Here is a 17,121-nt window from a genome sequence, read left to right on the forward strand (position 1 = left end):
TGAACTACCTGTCTATTCCTTATGGTTCATTGTTGATACAGGGCTATTACTGTTTGCCATATTAATTGATGTTTAATGGTAATGCTCTGCTTCTTAGGGTCATAGCCTGTAACCTACTTTAATTAACGGGCTATCCAAAGCAAATCGAACTGGTAATTCATTTAGCGCGTTCAACCAAACACTCTCTAGCTTTATTATATTTGACGGAATTGTAATCTATATTACAGTACGATACCGTCTAATACTTTAGTTATCTACATATATACATATTTTACGCCGAGCGTGTAAACTATAATTCCATAAGCCAAGCGCTCTGACCCTTTCTAATGATAGACCATTCTGACTTTGCAAGTCTAAATAACTTGATAAGTTATATCTTGTACTCCCTAAAGGAGCGAAGCTTAATACTAGTACATAAATTGTGTAAATTTTGTATTATACGATTTGGCAAAGTGTTATGTTAAACTAATATTCAGATGACAGATACATTTATTAAAAAAATAGTTATTATTAAAAAAAAAGATGCATTAATAGTTTATTATGATGAAATGCTCATATTTTAATATTTTATTTCATTCTAAAACATTTACATTATTATTAAATTTTGCTTCTTAAACGCTAGTGTGCCTTAATAATTTAACAAAACTTTTAACAAAACATTTTTCTTTTTCATTAATATGTATCTAAATCAAATCTCAATTGAACTTACTGAGTAGAAAAAATAATTAAAGTATCTCAAAATAAAAATTGAATATACAATACATTAATAATTTGCAAATTGCACAATGGATTACCACAATTATTCTTAGCATTTCAACATAACAACAATTGTTTTATAGTAAATAAATAAATACTTACTTATTCAATATCTTTATCTTAAGACTCACCAGTTGGAAGAGTAAACAGTAGAAATACATTATTTTGAACACAGAACATTTATAACGAAGATTTTCCTCCATTAAAGCTTAAAACGAACCAATTGTTTAACGTACCTAAAACAAAAAGAACAGAGACATTAGACATTAAATAGAATCCACAAAGCAACGAAGAGGAAAAATAACTCTCATAAAAGATGTGCCATTAAAAACGGCTTTCTTGGCAAACGACTTGTAAATGAGCAAAAATTAATTAGTCTTTACCCAAATTGCTGGATGCCAGTGACGTCAGAAAAAAAAGATAATTAGGTGGCGCAATCCAACGTAAGATTGATGGCGGACACGTGAGGGATGTTACAAAGTTCTGCTTATAAGTAATTATATATTGAAAGAACTATTAAGAAATGAATAAAGCACATTGTCTGTCCAAACAGTTAAATTAGAATCTACATACATTTTGTAATTAAAATTTGCTTTGAAAATTATTCTTTATTATGAAATGGTTTTTCTTTTCCGAAGAAAATGTCATTTATTTTTCAAATATTTAAAGACTGTTAAGTTGACACGTTTGTAGCAAAAAAATATCGCACCCTTGTATAAACGAACGATATTGTAAAATGTAACAAATATGTACACAAACCAAAGAGCAAGCGCCCGCAATTCGTAAAAAATTAACACTGCGAGGATTCATTTTCGAAAACAAATTAAAGCGGTTAGCGTATATACAAACTCTTAGTAATCTCATTTCAGGGTGCCAGCTCTCTCTCCAAACATTAAAGCTATTCTGTCAGAACAAACTCTAAAGTCGAAGTATAGTCGATTATGAAATGTCAGTATATGGTATGTAACATTGACTACAATGACTATAATATTTAAGGGAAAAAGATCATCGTTTCGGATTTCATTTTACGATCGAGCATCTAATAAAAATGTTTCTTACAGAATAGTTTTACTTTACCCTTGATAATAATAAGATATAGAAATTTAAATCTACTGTTAAAAACTGGTACATATATATGTAATATAATGTATATATAGTGATATATATCACTCGTAAAAATTAAATATTCTAAACACATTCTAGAGCATATTAAGACAAGAAATATTTTGAAAAGTGACAATGAAATTGCTGTTGAATAAAAATTTCATATTGCTATTGAATAAATTATGCCTTGTGTTTATTATCTTTAAATCACAAAACATTTCAATTATGTATAGTGTATACACATAAAAATATGTCGCTACGAAAGTTCCACAACACGAAGTTAGAAAGAGGTCGCTGATAACGCCATCTACAACAACACCACTTTTAAAACAATATTATGACAAATAACGGGGGAGTACAGAGGGTCTACGCCCTAATATTAATATAAACAATAATATTAAGATAACTAATATATTTCAAGTGATTTGTGAAAGAATCCGCAATCATAAATCGACATTTGGTAGATTATTTGTTGTAGTATTTTAGCATACAATAATATATAATTAATCGTTCTAATATTATTATGAGGGAAAGAACGTATATATGTGGGGCGTCAAATCACAAAGAAGGATAAAATAAATACAAAATTATCAACGCGCGTATCGCAAAAGGATATAATATAACGATTGGGCGAAGTGACGTCATAGTCAAAACTCAGACGGAGCAAGAATTATACGAGAGCGCCTAAATTTATTTGCTTATAAAAAAACATAATTTAATGTTTAAGTTTTATCACAATTTTTTCACACGTTATTATAATCGTATGAGATTATTTTAGTACTAAAAAAATATTTTTTTTTAATTTACATCTTCCTAATTGTTTATTTATACATAACTTTTTCTATGTTTAACCTTGAAAAAATAAACGATAACTTTATACGATTTTATTTGTCACTAAATTAATCCTCATCGAAATCAATAAAATAAAATGTTATGTGTTTTTGTAAATAATTCAATACTGTATGAGTACGCTTCGTAAATTAAACCGATACTTTTAGATTTATAACAATAAATATAAACGCATGAAAAAAGGCGACGTGGAGCGTGCGGTATGATTTATTATAACATAAAATACGGGCGGCGAGATCGCTTGGCTCGATACCTACTGATTGTACTCGCAGTATATTTGCTTATATTTCATTATAAAAATTTAGACCATTTCCTCTGACCAAGGTTGCTTGAAACATATCGCTCTTTAGCGATAAGACCACCTGATTTATCATATATTATTTTATTTTCACTGTAACTATTCATTCTTTGTCTTTGAGCGAAAACAAATTTATAAATATTTTTAAAATGTCTCGCAGAAAAACGTTATTTCGAACAGTTATCTTGTTTTTTATAAGGAATCGATTGGCTGTATAAAATTTATACTAGATATCATTAAACTATATAACTAAAGCCATATACTATATTATATATACTTATAAATTAAGATAAGGTATATTAAAATGTGATTTATAAGCACGTCTGTTTGTAAAAGTACGTCAGTTTGATAAATAACCACTTAATATTTTCATAAAATGACTGGTTTTAATAATATAATGTGGACTTATTTGAGGACAAATAATTGTATATATATATATATACAAACAAAAATAAGGTATTAATCTATAATGTAAGGAATTTGTTTTACAAGTGGACGTTCAATTCATGTGTTATTAAAATGTATGTAAATAGCTAAATATTAGAATAATAACTGATATTAGAATAATAATAAATTAAACAACCCACAAAAATATTTTTATACAATATTAAAAAAATATATCGTTTTCACAAAAAAATTGTATTTGTAGTATATCATCACAATACTTTCATATTTCTCAAGAGGTTGCCGCCAGTAGCGCAATTTCTTGTCATTGATGGATTAAAACAGACAACTCGCTTTTAAAAAAAATGTATTTTCACACCCATGCATCATCCGTATCAAAAATCCACCTTACGAGGAACCATTCGAGTTCACCCTCTGGCACAAAAAGTATAAAAATCAAGATAACCTAATTGAAATTTTAGTTCACGACAATAGAGTTCATTTTATCTTTCTCGTACACATCATCTGATCCAATAGAACACAGCTCATAGAAATATCAAGTCACGTCTTTACTTGTTGAATCTACAAGTTAACTGTGAAGTGGAATGAGAGTTTTGAAGAATGCCGACAAATAAAACCGTTCTAAGAACATGCAAAAGAAACATTTTTAACAACCACCCAATATATTAATTTATATATTTTTTTACTCTATTTTATACTTAAAACATAATTATTTCAAACAACAAAGAAATAGGATAAATAATAAATGTAATTAATATAACTATATAAATTAATGGTATGTAACTACTGTTTTTTTTGTCGATTCGTTTCGGTTCGATTTGAATCTACATTCCGAACCGGTGGTAGCTGTTATATACATATCGATATTTAATGTTTGGTTATAGTCTATATAATTTGTGGGGTTGAATAATGTATCCATTACGTAGTTTTTATAAAAAAAGCCATGAAAGATCTATAAAAAACGCCATGTGATTTCTCTCTTACTGAATCATTAATTATTTTATTAAAATTTATTAATTATTTTATTAAAATTTATTATTATGTGTTAATGTATTTTTAAAACAAATATTGTAATTGTTGTGGCTACTTTAAAAAGCTTCACATGTTAGCTATTTTAACTAAATTGTTTTACATTTGTCATTAAAACATGTAGTAGCTACTAGTGGTCCTTAAAATAAATAAAATAAAATAAATTAAATACTTAGTACATTAAAATAATTTGTTTGATTACAATAGTCACTTAACATTTAATTCAATAATTTATCATGACGATTCGAAAGTGCTTTTATGAACCTACTCGAATAAGTAATATTTTGATTGTATAGTAGATATTAATAAAATAATCTATATATACAATTTATGGTGCAAATTAGACCCGGTGCAGTCGTCGAAATTATGTCGTTATAATGAAAAGAAATAATTATAAAAAATAATAAAAGCTAACGCAATTCAATACTTAAGTAAATGTGATAGATAGAAGAAAACATTTTCACTCACACGTACATACATATCATTGCAATAATCTTTAATTTTTTATTAGTCAGTAATTTAATATTAGTAAGTATTCGGTATTCAATTGATTTTAAAACAAAATGCTGAATATCGAATAGTATTCGATTATTCGATGCAACTTTAATAATTTACCAGTTCAGATACAGATTCAGTTCAGATAATAATATATACCGTAACAGCCTGTGAATGTCCCACTGCTGGGCTAAAAGCCTCCTCTCCTCTTTTTGAGGAGAAGGTTTGGAGCTTATTCCACCACGCTGCTCCAATGCGGGTTGGTGGAATACACATATGGCAGAATTTCAGTGAAATTAGACACATGCAGGTTTCCTCACGACGTTTTCCTTCACCGTAAAGCACGAGATGAATTAATAATCACAAATTAAGCACATGAAAATTCAGTGGTGCTTGCCCGGGTTTGAACCCATGATCATCGGTTAAGATTCACATGTTCTTACCACTGGGCCATCTCGGCTCTTAAAATAAAATATATAAAAATAAATAATATGGCACGAGAAATGTAATATCTGTGCATGACAGCGGTGCAATGATAAAAATTCACAATAATCGCTTACGATGATACTTTATTTATATTTCTTCTCAATAAAATTTTTTCCATTGAGAAACTTCAACTGCGAGATGTCAGTAAACGGAATATTCTAAGGCAAGATATAAAGTTATCGATAGAATAACTGATAGAACTGATACGCACAGCGTCTTCAACTACAGAAGACTTTGTGTATAAAAAAAATCTAAATTGAATTTATGTATTTAAACCTTAAAGGTTTACTTTTACTTTTTTTACTTTTCAAGGCCCAGCAGTGGGACATTCACAGGCCGTTACTGGTTACTGGTTATGTCCCAGTGGATTTATATGTTATTTTAAATACGAGTATAATTGTTACTGCTCTCTTCATTCTGCTTATTAATTACAAACAGGATATATTTGATAATTATTTGTTATATTGAGATTTAATTTAATCAGTACTTATTTACAGTGGCGGATTTACGAGCAGGCTGAGTAGACGGCTGATTTTTGGTGCGGCAAATTATATATATTTTTTGCTACATCATAGAAATCAAAAAGATTTTTAAATGACGGTTTTCTAATGTTTTACAGGTAGAAGTCTGCTACAAATTTTGCCGATGACTTGTCAGGCCCGGCGACAGTGGAGACGATCCGCCCCCTCTCGAGTCTCTGGGTGGGTAGCAAGGAAAAGCGGCACACTTACGTATAGGCTGACGCAGGTGCTTGTCGGACACGGCTGTTACGATAATTACCTACACGGGATAATGAGGCAGAAGGTATCACCCTCCTACTGCGAGTGCCTGCGCCGTGTCCAGTACCGCATCACAACCTTGCCGAATATGCTGTGGCGATAGTCGGCGGAGATCTCTCGCTGCCGAGTGTGATTAACACCATGCTCGGCAACGTGAGGTGCTGATAGGAAATGGTCTCCCTCTGCGACATGATACTCTCGCAGGCCACGGAGCGATTGAGCAAGGAAGAAGAAGAAGAAGACCGGGGAGGAGGAAGGAACGTCGGCACTTTGCGCACCTTCTCCGCTCGCCGTAATAGCCGTCGGGTCTAGGTGGGTTTCCTGTATCCAGGAATATCCAATAGTGATGGAACCGCGTAGCCGCAGGGTCGACCGTCGGGGCGTCACGATAGCATGCGCAAGCAATCCCGTGGTAGCCACCGGAACAGATAGATAGGATACCGATCGCTTTTTCGTGGGTATATCGGCGCATTCCGCGCCGTTGAGTCCGGAATACTCATGTGAGAAAAAATCCCAACCCGTAGTAGGACTGGCATGTAAAAATAATCTAGGACATGACAGTTGTAGAGGCAAAAACTTTACCTTTACCTTGAAAATGTGTAAATCCGCCACTATTTATTTATTTTTTTGATTGATATTACAGCGATACATTACATACACCTTATAAAATTAATAATTATTTTGAATATCTCTTATTACAATTAAAACAATTATATAGACATACAAATGTATTGCGGTTAATTTCAATAACAAGAACAAACCTAACATCTACATCTACTCCCTTAAATAAACTATATTATTGATATAAACATTGATGGTATATAATTTATATATTACAAGTGGTTTTTTTTATAATCTTAAGAAAAAATATACGGATTGAATAATGAAATAATGCCCTAAAAACCAATTTGCGGTAAACACAATGCGAGTGGCATTGTGAATGTGTATCTCTTCAATTCCATAGAACATAATCTGATGATACGAATACTACTATACAACACGACTGGGGATACATCAGGCGCAGGAACAAAGAGATGCTTTCGGAGACACGAGATTGTAACACTGCCAAAATACTAGCTCCTGGCTGTCACGAATATCTCGAAATAAACCTGTAGCCTGACCAAAAATTTAGCCTATTTACTTAATTATATATGTATTCGCACATGAAGCAATAATACTTCAGATCTATGTCCCGATCAATTAATTATTTTAATTTATAAAATTATCAAGCAATACATGAGTGGTCACTATTATCAAGATTGTTACATTAAATTTTATACGAAGTGTCATTCAAGGGGTATTTAAGATACCTTTTATATAGCCTGTTATATATAATAGACAGAAAAGGTCAATAACACGAAACGGTTTATTAAATTGTGTAGTTTCAACTTCAGAATAATAAATTCCTTGAAAAGTTGGCCACAAATCTAGATTCTATAAATACACTGTCGCACGCATTCAGTGTGGGTTTAGCGATGTAATATATCGCTTTATATGTTAATTTCCAGTAAACTGTTAAAAAGTAGAGAATTGAGAATAAAAAAGGAAAAGAGGGAGTAGGCCTTAGCCCAGCAGTGGGACATTCACAGGCTGTTACTGAATTGAGAATATATTTAATTTTTATATCAAACAGGCAGATTATTTTTCATTACAATTATGAGTTTTTAATATTGTGATATGTTTGTTCAAATTATATTGAATTATATATAACTTTGTTTAAGTTCTGGTAAAGCTTTAAGCTTGTCAAGTTTAAAGACTGGGCCCTTATTCATATAGGTAATGGCATAGCAGTAAGGTTTTTGTGTACAATGTCTCAGAGCCGACTATTCGATGTGATTGATGTTCTTTTCATATTGTATCTTTGTGTTTAGCATAATTCTGTCCAGCCATGTCTGACTGTCCGGTCTATTTATAATCTTGGAGCTTGAGACTCCTTTTGTGATGTTTTAACATAGTAGATATACTTAGGAGTTGCGTCACAATATATTTGTAACGAGTATGATATAGACGAAATTAACAACAATGTTTGTAAATTTATACGAGAAGTAAATAAATTTGTCAAAATCATGAATATTTAAATTTTGATGCTTAATTTTCAGTTTAAATGTTTTATTCTACACAAAATGACTGGTAAAACCTAGTAAGTGGTTACATCTGCCAATGAATATTGGTACTTTGAAATGTTTATAATATGTATGTAATAAGCTATTCCTCTCACCGTCAATGGAATCAATACCGTTATGTACTTCGTGTATTAATGTTTCGCGGTAGAATAAATGCGTGAGTGGTATTTAGACAGAACATACGTGAATGAAATCTAACTAAAATCGACTGTTATTTTCTAAAATATATTTTAAAGTTAACTTATTACATACTGTTATAAAATGCGAATAATAACCCTTTTAAATAAATAAATTCAATAATTCAGTTTATTCTAAAATATGGTTCACATATTTCAATAAAAGTGAATTTACACTACCGACGCCGAGAGCTGGTCATCTCGCCAGAGCAAGCCATTTGTATTAGTAACTCATGCGTCTAACTTACCGCAGGTACAAATTGTTTGTAGCGTATAAATATTACAAGTATAAATATAATGTTTGCAAAAGGATACAAATTATTTCGTAGAACGAGAATGGTAAATGATTTAAATAAAATTTCTAACCATCGCACATGAATGCGCGAAGGTATTTTTATATTACATGCTTTATTTTTGGTTGGTTTAGATTTGGTCGACCCATTTATTATGATTTGATTTCCTATTCAAAGTCTTATGAAAAAAATAAATCATAACATTCAGTTATGATATAATTTTTCTCACTAGCCTTTGACTGCCTCGTTGGTCTAATGGCTCGATGTAAGGCCGCAGACCCGAAGTTCCTTGGTTCAATTCCAAGATCAGGCCAATAAAAAGATATTGGGTTTTTCTGTCAGTAAATTCTCAGTAGCATCCCGGAGTCTGAAAGTTGGAAGTGTGTACACTCCCCTGCATCGGAAAGCACGTAAAACCGTTGGTCCTGCGCCTAAACTCTTTCCGGTCGTGTCGGATTGACGTCCCATCGGATTATGAGAATGAGGGAAGAGACACATACACATTCTTGTGCACAATAATATCTCCTGCGCAGTTGGCTAATCTCTCTTGAGATTGGCCGCCGTGGCCGAAATCGGTCTGGAGGACTTTATTATTATTTTCTATTTAAAAAACGTATATATCTATTTTAATGAATACTTTAACGGTTTAAGCGTTGCATAAATGGGATTTTAAAAAGTGAATATTGCCAAAAACTGATGTTAACAAAATCAGCTTGATTACAATATCTTTTAGATAGTAAATTGAAAAGTTGATAACATGGAAATCCCATAAAAACCCTTAAAAATAATGATAGCAATGTTAATTAAATTCCTTTTAACACTTCAAATAAGCTTAAACATTACCAAACTAAACGTTATAGCAATAGTGGCTACGATAATAACCGAAATCGTCGAATCGTCAGGATCGAACTTTACACATATATGAAAGTATCATCGTAAAAAATTAAAGATGCCAAAATCATCTAGTATTTTTTTATTTGAATAATTATTGCAAATGATCACAACCTAGAAAAATGTTTCTGAAAATATGAAATACAAATCTGATATTTGAAGAAAATATTTTATCAGAACCACGTCGCTTACTCTTTGAATAATACCGGGAATGGTCCTTTACGTAAGTTCTATCCAATCTTGTTCATGTTTCCTCTACAATGTTATCTTTTAGCGTCAATTCGAAAAATGTATTTTAACCTAGATATGGATATTATGTTTATATAGTATGATAATATTTTACATAATTAAATATTTTGCAGTATGCTTTATAATAAATGACAAAAAATGTTATTAACTGCGGAATCATTTTAATGTTAATAAAAAAATATTGGTAGGTAATATAGGCAATTTGATGTAAAATTGAGATTTAAACACTTCGACACCGTTTGACTAATTAACATAAAAGTTGCCTGCACATATATTTATTTTTCAACTTTTTTGACTTCTATACATTATTATATAAATAACCGATATCTACTAATATTATAAATGCGAAAGTAAATGTGTCTGTTACGGCTTTACAGCTAAATCACTAAACCGATTTTGATGAAAATTTGATAAGACGCAAGCTTGGACCCCAAAAAAGGACATAGACACATTTTCATACCCTAAACCCGAGACCAACAACAAAAACACGAGCAAATTCTAACTAAAGTACTAGTGTATAATATTTTTATTCTAGTTTTAGTGATTTTATTCTAGTTTTAGTATCTCTTTGCGATATTTAATCTATGTTAAAGTTAACGCACCATATGTCAATTCAATTGTTATCATTTCTTTCCATTTATGTGTTTTATTTGCAATATACGTAATACCTGATATTTGAAATTGGACCAAATTAACATTAATATCTCAATATTATTATTTTACAAAGTCCATAAATCTTCCTTATGACAATTCGTTATTATTTCAATCAACAGCCAATCGTTGTCCACTGCTGAACATAGGGCTCTCCCAAGGTGCGCCAAAGCTCCCTGTCCTCCGCCTTCCGCATCCAGTTGGTGCCCGCCACCTTCTTAAGGTCGTCGGTCCACCTGGCTGGAGGGCGCCCTACGCTGCGCTTGCCGATTCGCGGTCTCCACTCTAGGACTCGTCTGCTCCAACGGCCATCGGTCCTACGACATACGTGACCAGCCCACTGCCACTTCAGCCTGCTAATTTTGCAAGCTATGTCGGTGACTCCGATTCTTTTCCGGATAATCTCATTTCTGATCTGATAACAGTAACAGCCTGTTAATGTCCCACTGCTGGGCTAAGGCCTCCTCTCCATTTTGAGGAGAAGGTTTGGAGCTTATTCCACCACGCTGCTCCAATGCGGGTTGGTAGAATACACATGTGGCAGAATTTCAATGAAATTAGACACATGCAGGTTTCCTCACGATGTTTTCCTTCACCGTCAAGCACGAGATGAATTATAAACACAAATTAAGCACATGAATATTCAGTGGTGCTTGCCCGGGTTTGAACTTACGATCATCGGTTAAGATTTACGCGTTCTTACCACTGGGCCATCTCGGCTTTTTTTTTTTCAATAACATTCGCTTTAATTTATTACAAATGGATAAAGTAAATTGATATAAAAACGTTACTTTCCTAAGACGAAATATCATATGTGTAATATTAACCCGTTGTAATATAACGCGACTTGCGAGACAGCTGTGCCAAGCACCTACGCCAAATCTATACATGACACATACATCCCGTTAAGCTAAATTAATCTTTATGACAAGCGTGTAAAGTATATAATTAGAGCGGCTTTTGTTTTTGTCGTAATAGACTTGCTCATCCAGGTTACAGGAAGTCGCTGTCATTTCCCTGATAGAGGTAACATTGTATAATGAGAATTGAATCGTCTTGATTTTACCTGTAAATACATGTTATCTATAAATAATATTTACGATTTGAATATGTAATGAAATGGCCCACTTTATAATATGTTTACAGTTCATTTACCTAATTATTTAAATTAAATAAACAATTGTAATTACTTGTTTTAATAGATTTCTTTATGTGCTTAATTTAAAAAATAATAGCTACGATGTTTCTAGATATAGAAACATTGCGCTATTCGACCTTGAAATTCTACTCTCATCGCACCTACAAACTTTAGAAAACTACATACTACTCGTTAACTTTAGAAGAAATAAGGAAAAACAAGATTCATAATTGCTAATCGAAATCTGTCAAAAACTTTAAAGATTTAACGAAATAGTGGAAATAATTAATTGGGCTAAAGTTCTAATTAACTCAACGATAGTAAATAAAATCGTATGTGAACATTAAAAGTCACAATTAATTAATCGGTAAATTGTAATCAAAGATATAAATCTGTCACAAGTTAGTACATTTTATTTCTTCGGGTAAATAAGAATAATAAGTATAAAGGTAGTATTTTTGTCCGTGCCACAGTATTTTGCAAATACATGTTTTTTAGCATATTTATTGAAAAAGACTTTTTTTTTAGTTACATTTACAAGATTCATACCTTCGTCGTATTTTCAGAAACTGTTACTGTGATTGAAATACACGCGTTTTATTTTTATTTTAAATGTTGTTTACTGTACATGTGCTGAAAATGGATGGTTATACACATTCGTACGCCCTTACTTAAAACAAAATGACCTAACGATGTCACACCATGGAACATAAAAGGTTTTAAAATAGAATAGTATTTCTCAATACTCTAGTTTCTTGAGGAAATATCAATTTCAGCTGTCATTCGTTTTATAGGTCGCGACACAGACGTGTTTGAACAATGCTTTAAGATGCAGACTCCGCCAAGAGCTGGATGAATATACTTAGCGTTGAACGTATATTTCATCAAAAATGTCGTATTGAATAATATATAATATACAATTATTATTCTTACAATGTTTAGATAAGTGAACAGAAAGAGAAAGTAAATGTGCCCCAAAGGCCTCACATGATTAATTATTTTTAAATTATAACCGATGTCAAAAACATAGGTGTGTTGTGGTAGGGTTTTGTGCAAGCCCTCTGGGTAGACACCACCCATCCTTCATATATTGTACCGCCAAACCGCAATACTTAGTATTTTTGTGCTCCGCTTTAGAGAGTAACTGAGTCAATGTACCTACAGGAAAAGGGACATACCATCTTATTTCCCAAGGTTGGTGGCGCATTAGCGATGTAAACTATATGCTCTGCAAATGTCTATAGGCAGCGGTAATCACTATCAGATGCCTCATTTGTCAATCTGTCTTCTTGTTATAAAAAATAATTTAAGAAGTTATGATATGTAATGTATGTAACATATATAAAACGTTATTGTTAAATGGCCAATTATCGCCTTAGGGCGGACTCGTACTGGCTGGTATTTAAATAACTGAGCAAAATAATAACTGACTGTAATGGATTCGCCTGTAATCTTATGAGTCATATTTCAAGAAACAGTCAACTACTCGTATATAAATTCTTATTCAGAGACGTATACGACGATATAAACATGCTTTTCTCTTTGTTTTAATTAAAATAAAATGTCAACGAAAGTCTCGACCGCTTGATTGGCCTTTGAATTTAAAAAGAATAATCAACATCTATATATTAAAAGGATATCTTAATAAATATATAATATAAAGAAACAAATTGAACATCTCGCGGAAAATTTCATTTCATTCTAAGCTCCAATTAGTCTGTGAAAAAGAAAGTATGACGGCGAGTAAAAAGCGAAACTCCCCTGACACTGTTAATTAGCATTCATAAATTTATTTTCTTAAAAATAAAATAAAGTTGTCAAACTGCGAATAAAAATCAAGCTGACCTTTTTTAATCCAGACAATCGGAGAGCTCTCTGCAGTTTTGCGGCTCGAGATGTCGAAAGGTAAACTATAGGAACCGCTTCACCCGATTCCAACTCAATGTCGAAGTCGTTAACTGCCTCGCAAAACTTATAATCTTTAAACTTTTTCGCCTCATTCTTCATTAGTTCTTCAACGTCGTCGTCGTCTGTTATCTCTCCTTTTAAAACTCCTCCCGAGACGGAAAGGTTTACGGAGCGATTAAGTTCAGAAGGTTCGTTTAAATTCGCCCTCGAAGACTCCTTGTTGACTGAGATATAATCGCTATCATCGTCCGGGTAAGTTATAAGATAGTCGTCGTTCAAAGTGCTTTGTTCATCACCACCACAAACGTCTTCTATAGACACTGACGGCGTGTTCGAGTTTGAAGCAAAAGAATAGGCACTCCATCTCAGTCCATTTATTAACCGTCCGCACTCCATTGTTACTAATGTAAATATTGATGTATTACAATGTTTGTAAGAGTGTGTGACAGCTAAAGTGAATGATGAAACACAGGCGAGTGGGCGTTTATACAGATCCAATTTCAATCTGCAATCTGAAAACGATTGCGTGCGTGATCACTTTATTTATTATGGATGTCGGTTGAAAAATAAAATCACACTTCGTCGTAAGTGATCAGAAGTTACTTCGTGGTTTGGCAAAATACAATATAATGAATATTTTAGAAAATAAAAAATTCGAATACATTAATATATGACCTATAGAAAACTATATTTGAAAAAAAGTTAGATATATAAACGCGATATGTAATTAGTCCAATGAGACTTGGGAACTCGACCCTCATCATCCTTCTCAGCACCTGTCCCTTGCCACATGGGTCGTGTTTTGATACTGGTTTTTAACACGTCAAAAAATTCTTCAACATGACTCTGACATGGAGGGAACATTTATTAAAAACATGAAATCAGCTTTTTCTAATTTTCACACGAAATTGTTTAAGCTTGATAACGCATTCTTGTGTTAAACGAAATAAAATTTCACTCTCACAGGAATTAAGCTAAACGTACCTAAAATAACATTGAAACCCACACAATGGTTTTGTTGGCACGAAGATTAAAGAATTACGAAATCATCAAGTTAAGAAAAAATAAATGTCCTCGTATAAGTTATTTACTAATAATAAGTTCGAGAATGCTGTAACCAATAATTTTCTCAGGACGTCACTTGCTAATTCAAAGTGACGTGCCTTTAGGCATCTTAAATAAATCCGTGGCAGACACAACAAGCCGCTTTAATGTCAAGACTATAACAAAACCGCTAAGGCATACTATAGCCTTACGACATTATTATTAAATGTATAAAAATGTATAAATTAGAATATAAAAATTATAAAAAACTGCGTTTATTTGGTAACAATATGACTGTAAAAATGTATTCAATAAAATATTATGCAATATAACGTATTGGCACTAAAAATAAAAAGTTACTACATATTTTCCTTCTTTTTAAAAGGTTGACATTTTTGAATTCAGTGACCTGAATAGTTTTTTTAAGCGTTGAACGAATTTGACGTCTGCGAACAATTTATTTAACAGTATTTTTCAACCAAAATCTTTATGATCTTGTTGCAAGTGTAAATTAATATACTCGTTTTTCTAAAACATAAATACCAATTTTCGTTGTTTTGTTGAATCTTTAGCACAGTCTAGCGTGTATGGTCACTCGTAGCCCGTGTCATTGCACTCGACGCAGTATAACGTCTGCGCCACTCTGCGCGGTCTCTCAGTAGAGCAATATGTCAAAGTTCAATGAAACCAAACACATGATACTTAAATAGTAATAATAATTGTATATATTCTTCTTACTAGAATTAATGTAATGATCCCATTACAAACAAAACTATCGATATGCTTTTAATAAAAAAAAGTTTTCGAAACTAAAAACAGAATCGAACTAATAAACAAAAGATTCAACCACGTAAGCGAAATTTTGTTGATACTGTAATAAAAAAAAAAACAAGTAAATTAATTTAGACATGCAACGAGTTCATAAAGATTTTGTTTAATAAAATATTAACAGATTTTTTTCAGGCGCCAAATTCGTCCAACGCTTGCAAAAACTATTCAGGTCACTCAATTCAAAAACGTCACCCTTTTAAAAAGAAAGAAAATATTTTAATTTTTTTTATTCTTTGTCATTTTTTTTTTCAGCTAAAACATTATTGTGAATGTTTAAGGGTATATTTAAATACTACTACATATATCTTAGCAGTCGTGGTTTCAGTATTAAAGCAATCGGTATGAGTTTTGCGAATAAATTCTTCAGGTTATGGTTTTTATTCAATAGTATTAAAATAAATATATACTTGATATCGTAATTATAAAGATGGTTTATTTCCATTTATTTTAATTTACAATTAAAATTAGTTTTAAATACTTATGGCTTAGTTTTTCATTATTTTTTTATTTTATGTTAATATTTGAACTGACAGGTTAATTTGTGATCAATTCAGCTCTAGATTGAAATAACGTTTCCGTACAAAAATAGACATCCTAATATGAATCATAATACATATTATCTTTTATAAATCGTGTCTTTAATAAATCTTAATAATCTTTTCCTTCATAAATTCACAGTCTCGGCGCCACATATTTATTCAGCTTCAATAAAAAAATAACAGAATACTAACTAGTCTGTAATTATTTTGTTGTTGTACTATTATTTTATAAATATTACTGTTACATATATGTTATTTTATTAATTGATAAATACGATTTTATCGATAATGTACTTTCGATATTTAGTTTATTTTATTTATGTAGCCATGCAAAAAACTATTAGGCAATTTTATTTTAACAGTACAATGGTACGTAATCATATATTTTATTTCGAACATATCAACCATTTGAGAATTATATTCGCAGACCTTCTATTATTTGTTTAACGTTATAATAATAAACGTATATCCTTTCGTAGAATTAGTTAATAATTTAGCATGAAATAATACGTAGAATTATTTTGGATTGTTATTTTTGCACATATATTTTATACAACAAATGTATAAAACTTAAAACAAACTTGTAATAATTTTGATATTAGTTATTTTATATACATAATTGAATATATTAGTGTAAGGTTTTGTTTTATTACAAGGAATTAAAAAAAGCTATCACCATATTAATCTATGGTATAAAAGATCGAATTACTTAAAGATATAAGTTGTATGTCATTATTTATAATTCAAAGAAACCTCTCATTCAAGGAACAATAGTCACGTCAAGTGCCATGAAGATTATTTATCATAACACAATACCTTTGCGCTTTGTAAACATGGAGACAAGACCGAAATGTCATAGCCTTACCTGATTATTTGATATTCATTATTTACGATATTTTGCGAATAATATATAAAAAAAGAAAACCCACTCATTAAACATTATTGTGAAGTTGAAAAAGATAACAAGCAGCCTGACGGTAAGAAATTGCCTTCAAGTGAAATAATTGTCACTGTAAGAAATATAAACAGCGGCGATGGTGGTGAACCAACCATGAGATCTATGATGTTATTTCCCTT

At 31.4% G+C, this 17,121-nt stretch overlaps 1 protein-coding gene across 5 annotated transcripts in view; it reads right to left on the bottom strand.

Moving 5' to 3' along the window:
- Positions 1 to 17,121, bottom strand: part of LOC126769338 (apoptosis-stimulating of p53 protein 1) — a 256,568-nt gene that overhangs the window by 110,459 nt on the left and 128,988 nt on the right. For 3 of the 5 annotated variants that reach the window (XM_050488024.1, XM_050488025.1, XM_050488022.1), the window contains exon 2: positions 13,568 to 14,142. The exons of the other annotated variants lie outside the window; for them this stretch is intronic. In XM_050488024.1, the coding sequence (XP_050343981.1) occupies positions 13,568 to 14,026 (459 nt within the window). In that variant the 5' untranslated portion in view covers positions 14,027 to 14,142. The remainder of the gene's footprint in view (positions 1 to 13,567; positions 14,143 to 17,121) is intronic. 5 annotated transcript variants of the gene reach the window in all.

Source organism: Nymphalis io, chromosome 7 (genome assembly GCF_905147045.1).
Source record: "Nymphalis io chromosome 7, ilAglIoxx1.1, whole genome shotgun sequence".
NCBI lineage: Eukaryota > Metazoa > Arthropoda > Insecta > Lepidoptera > Nymphalidae > Nymphalis > Nymphalis io.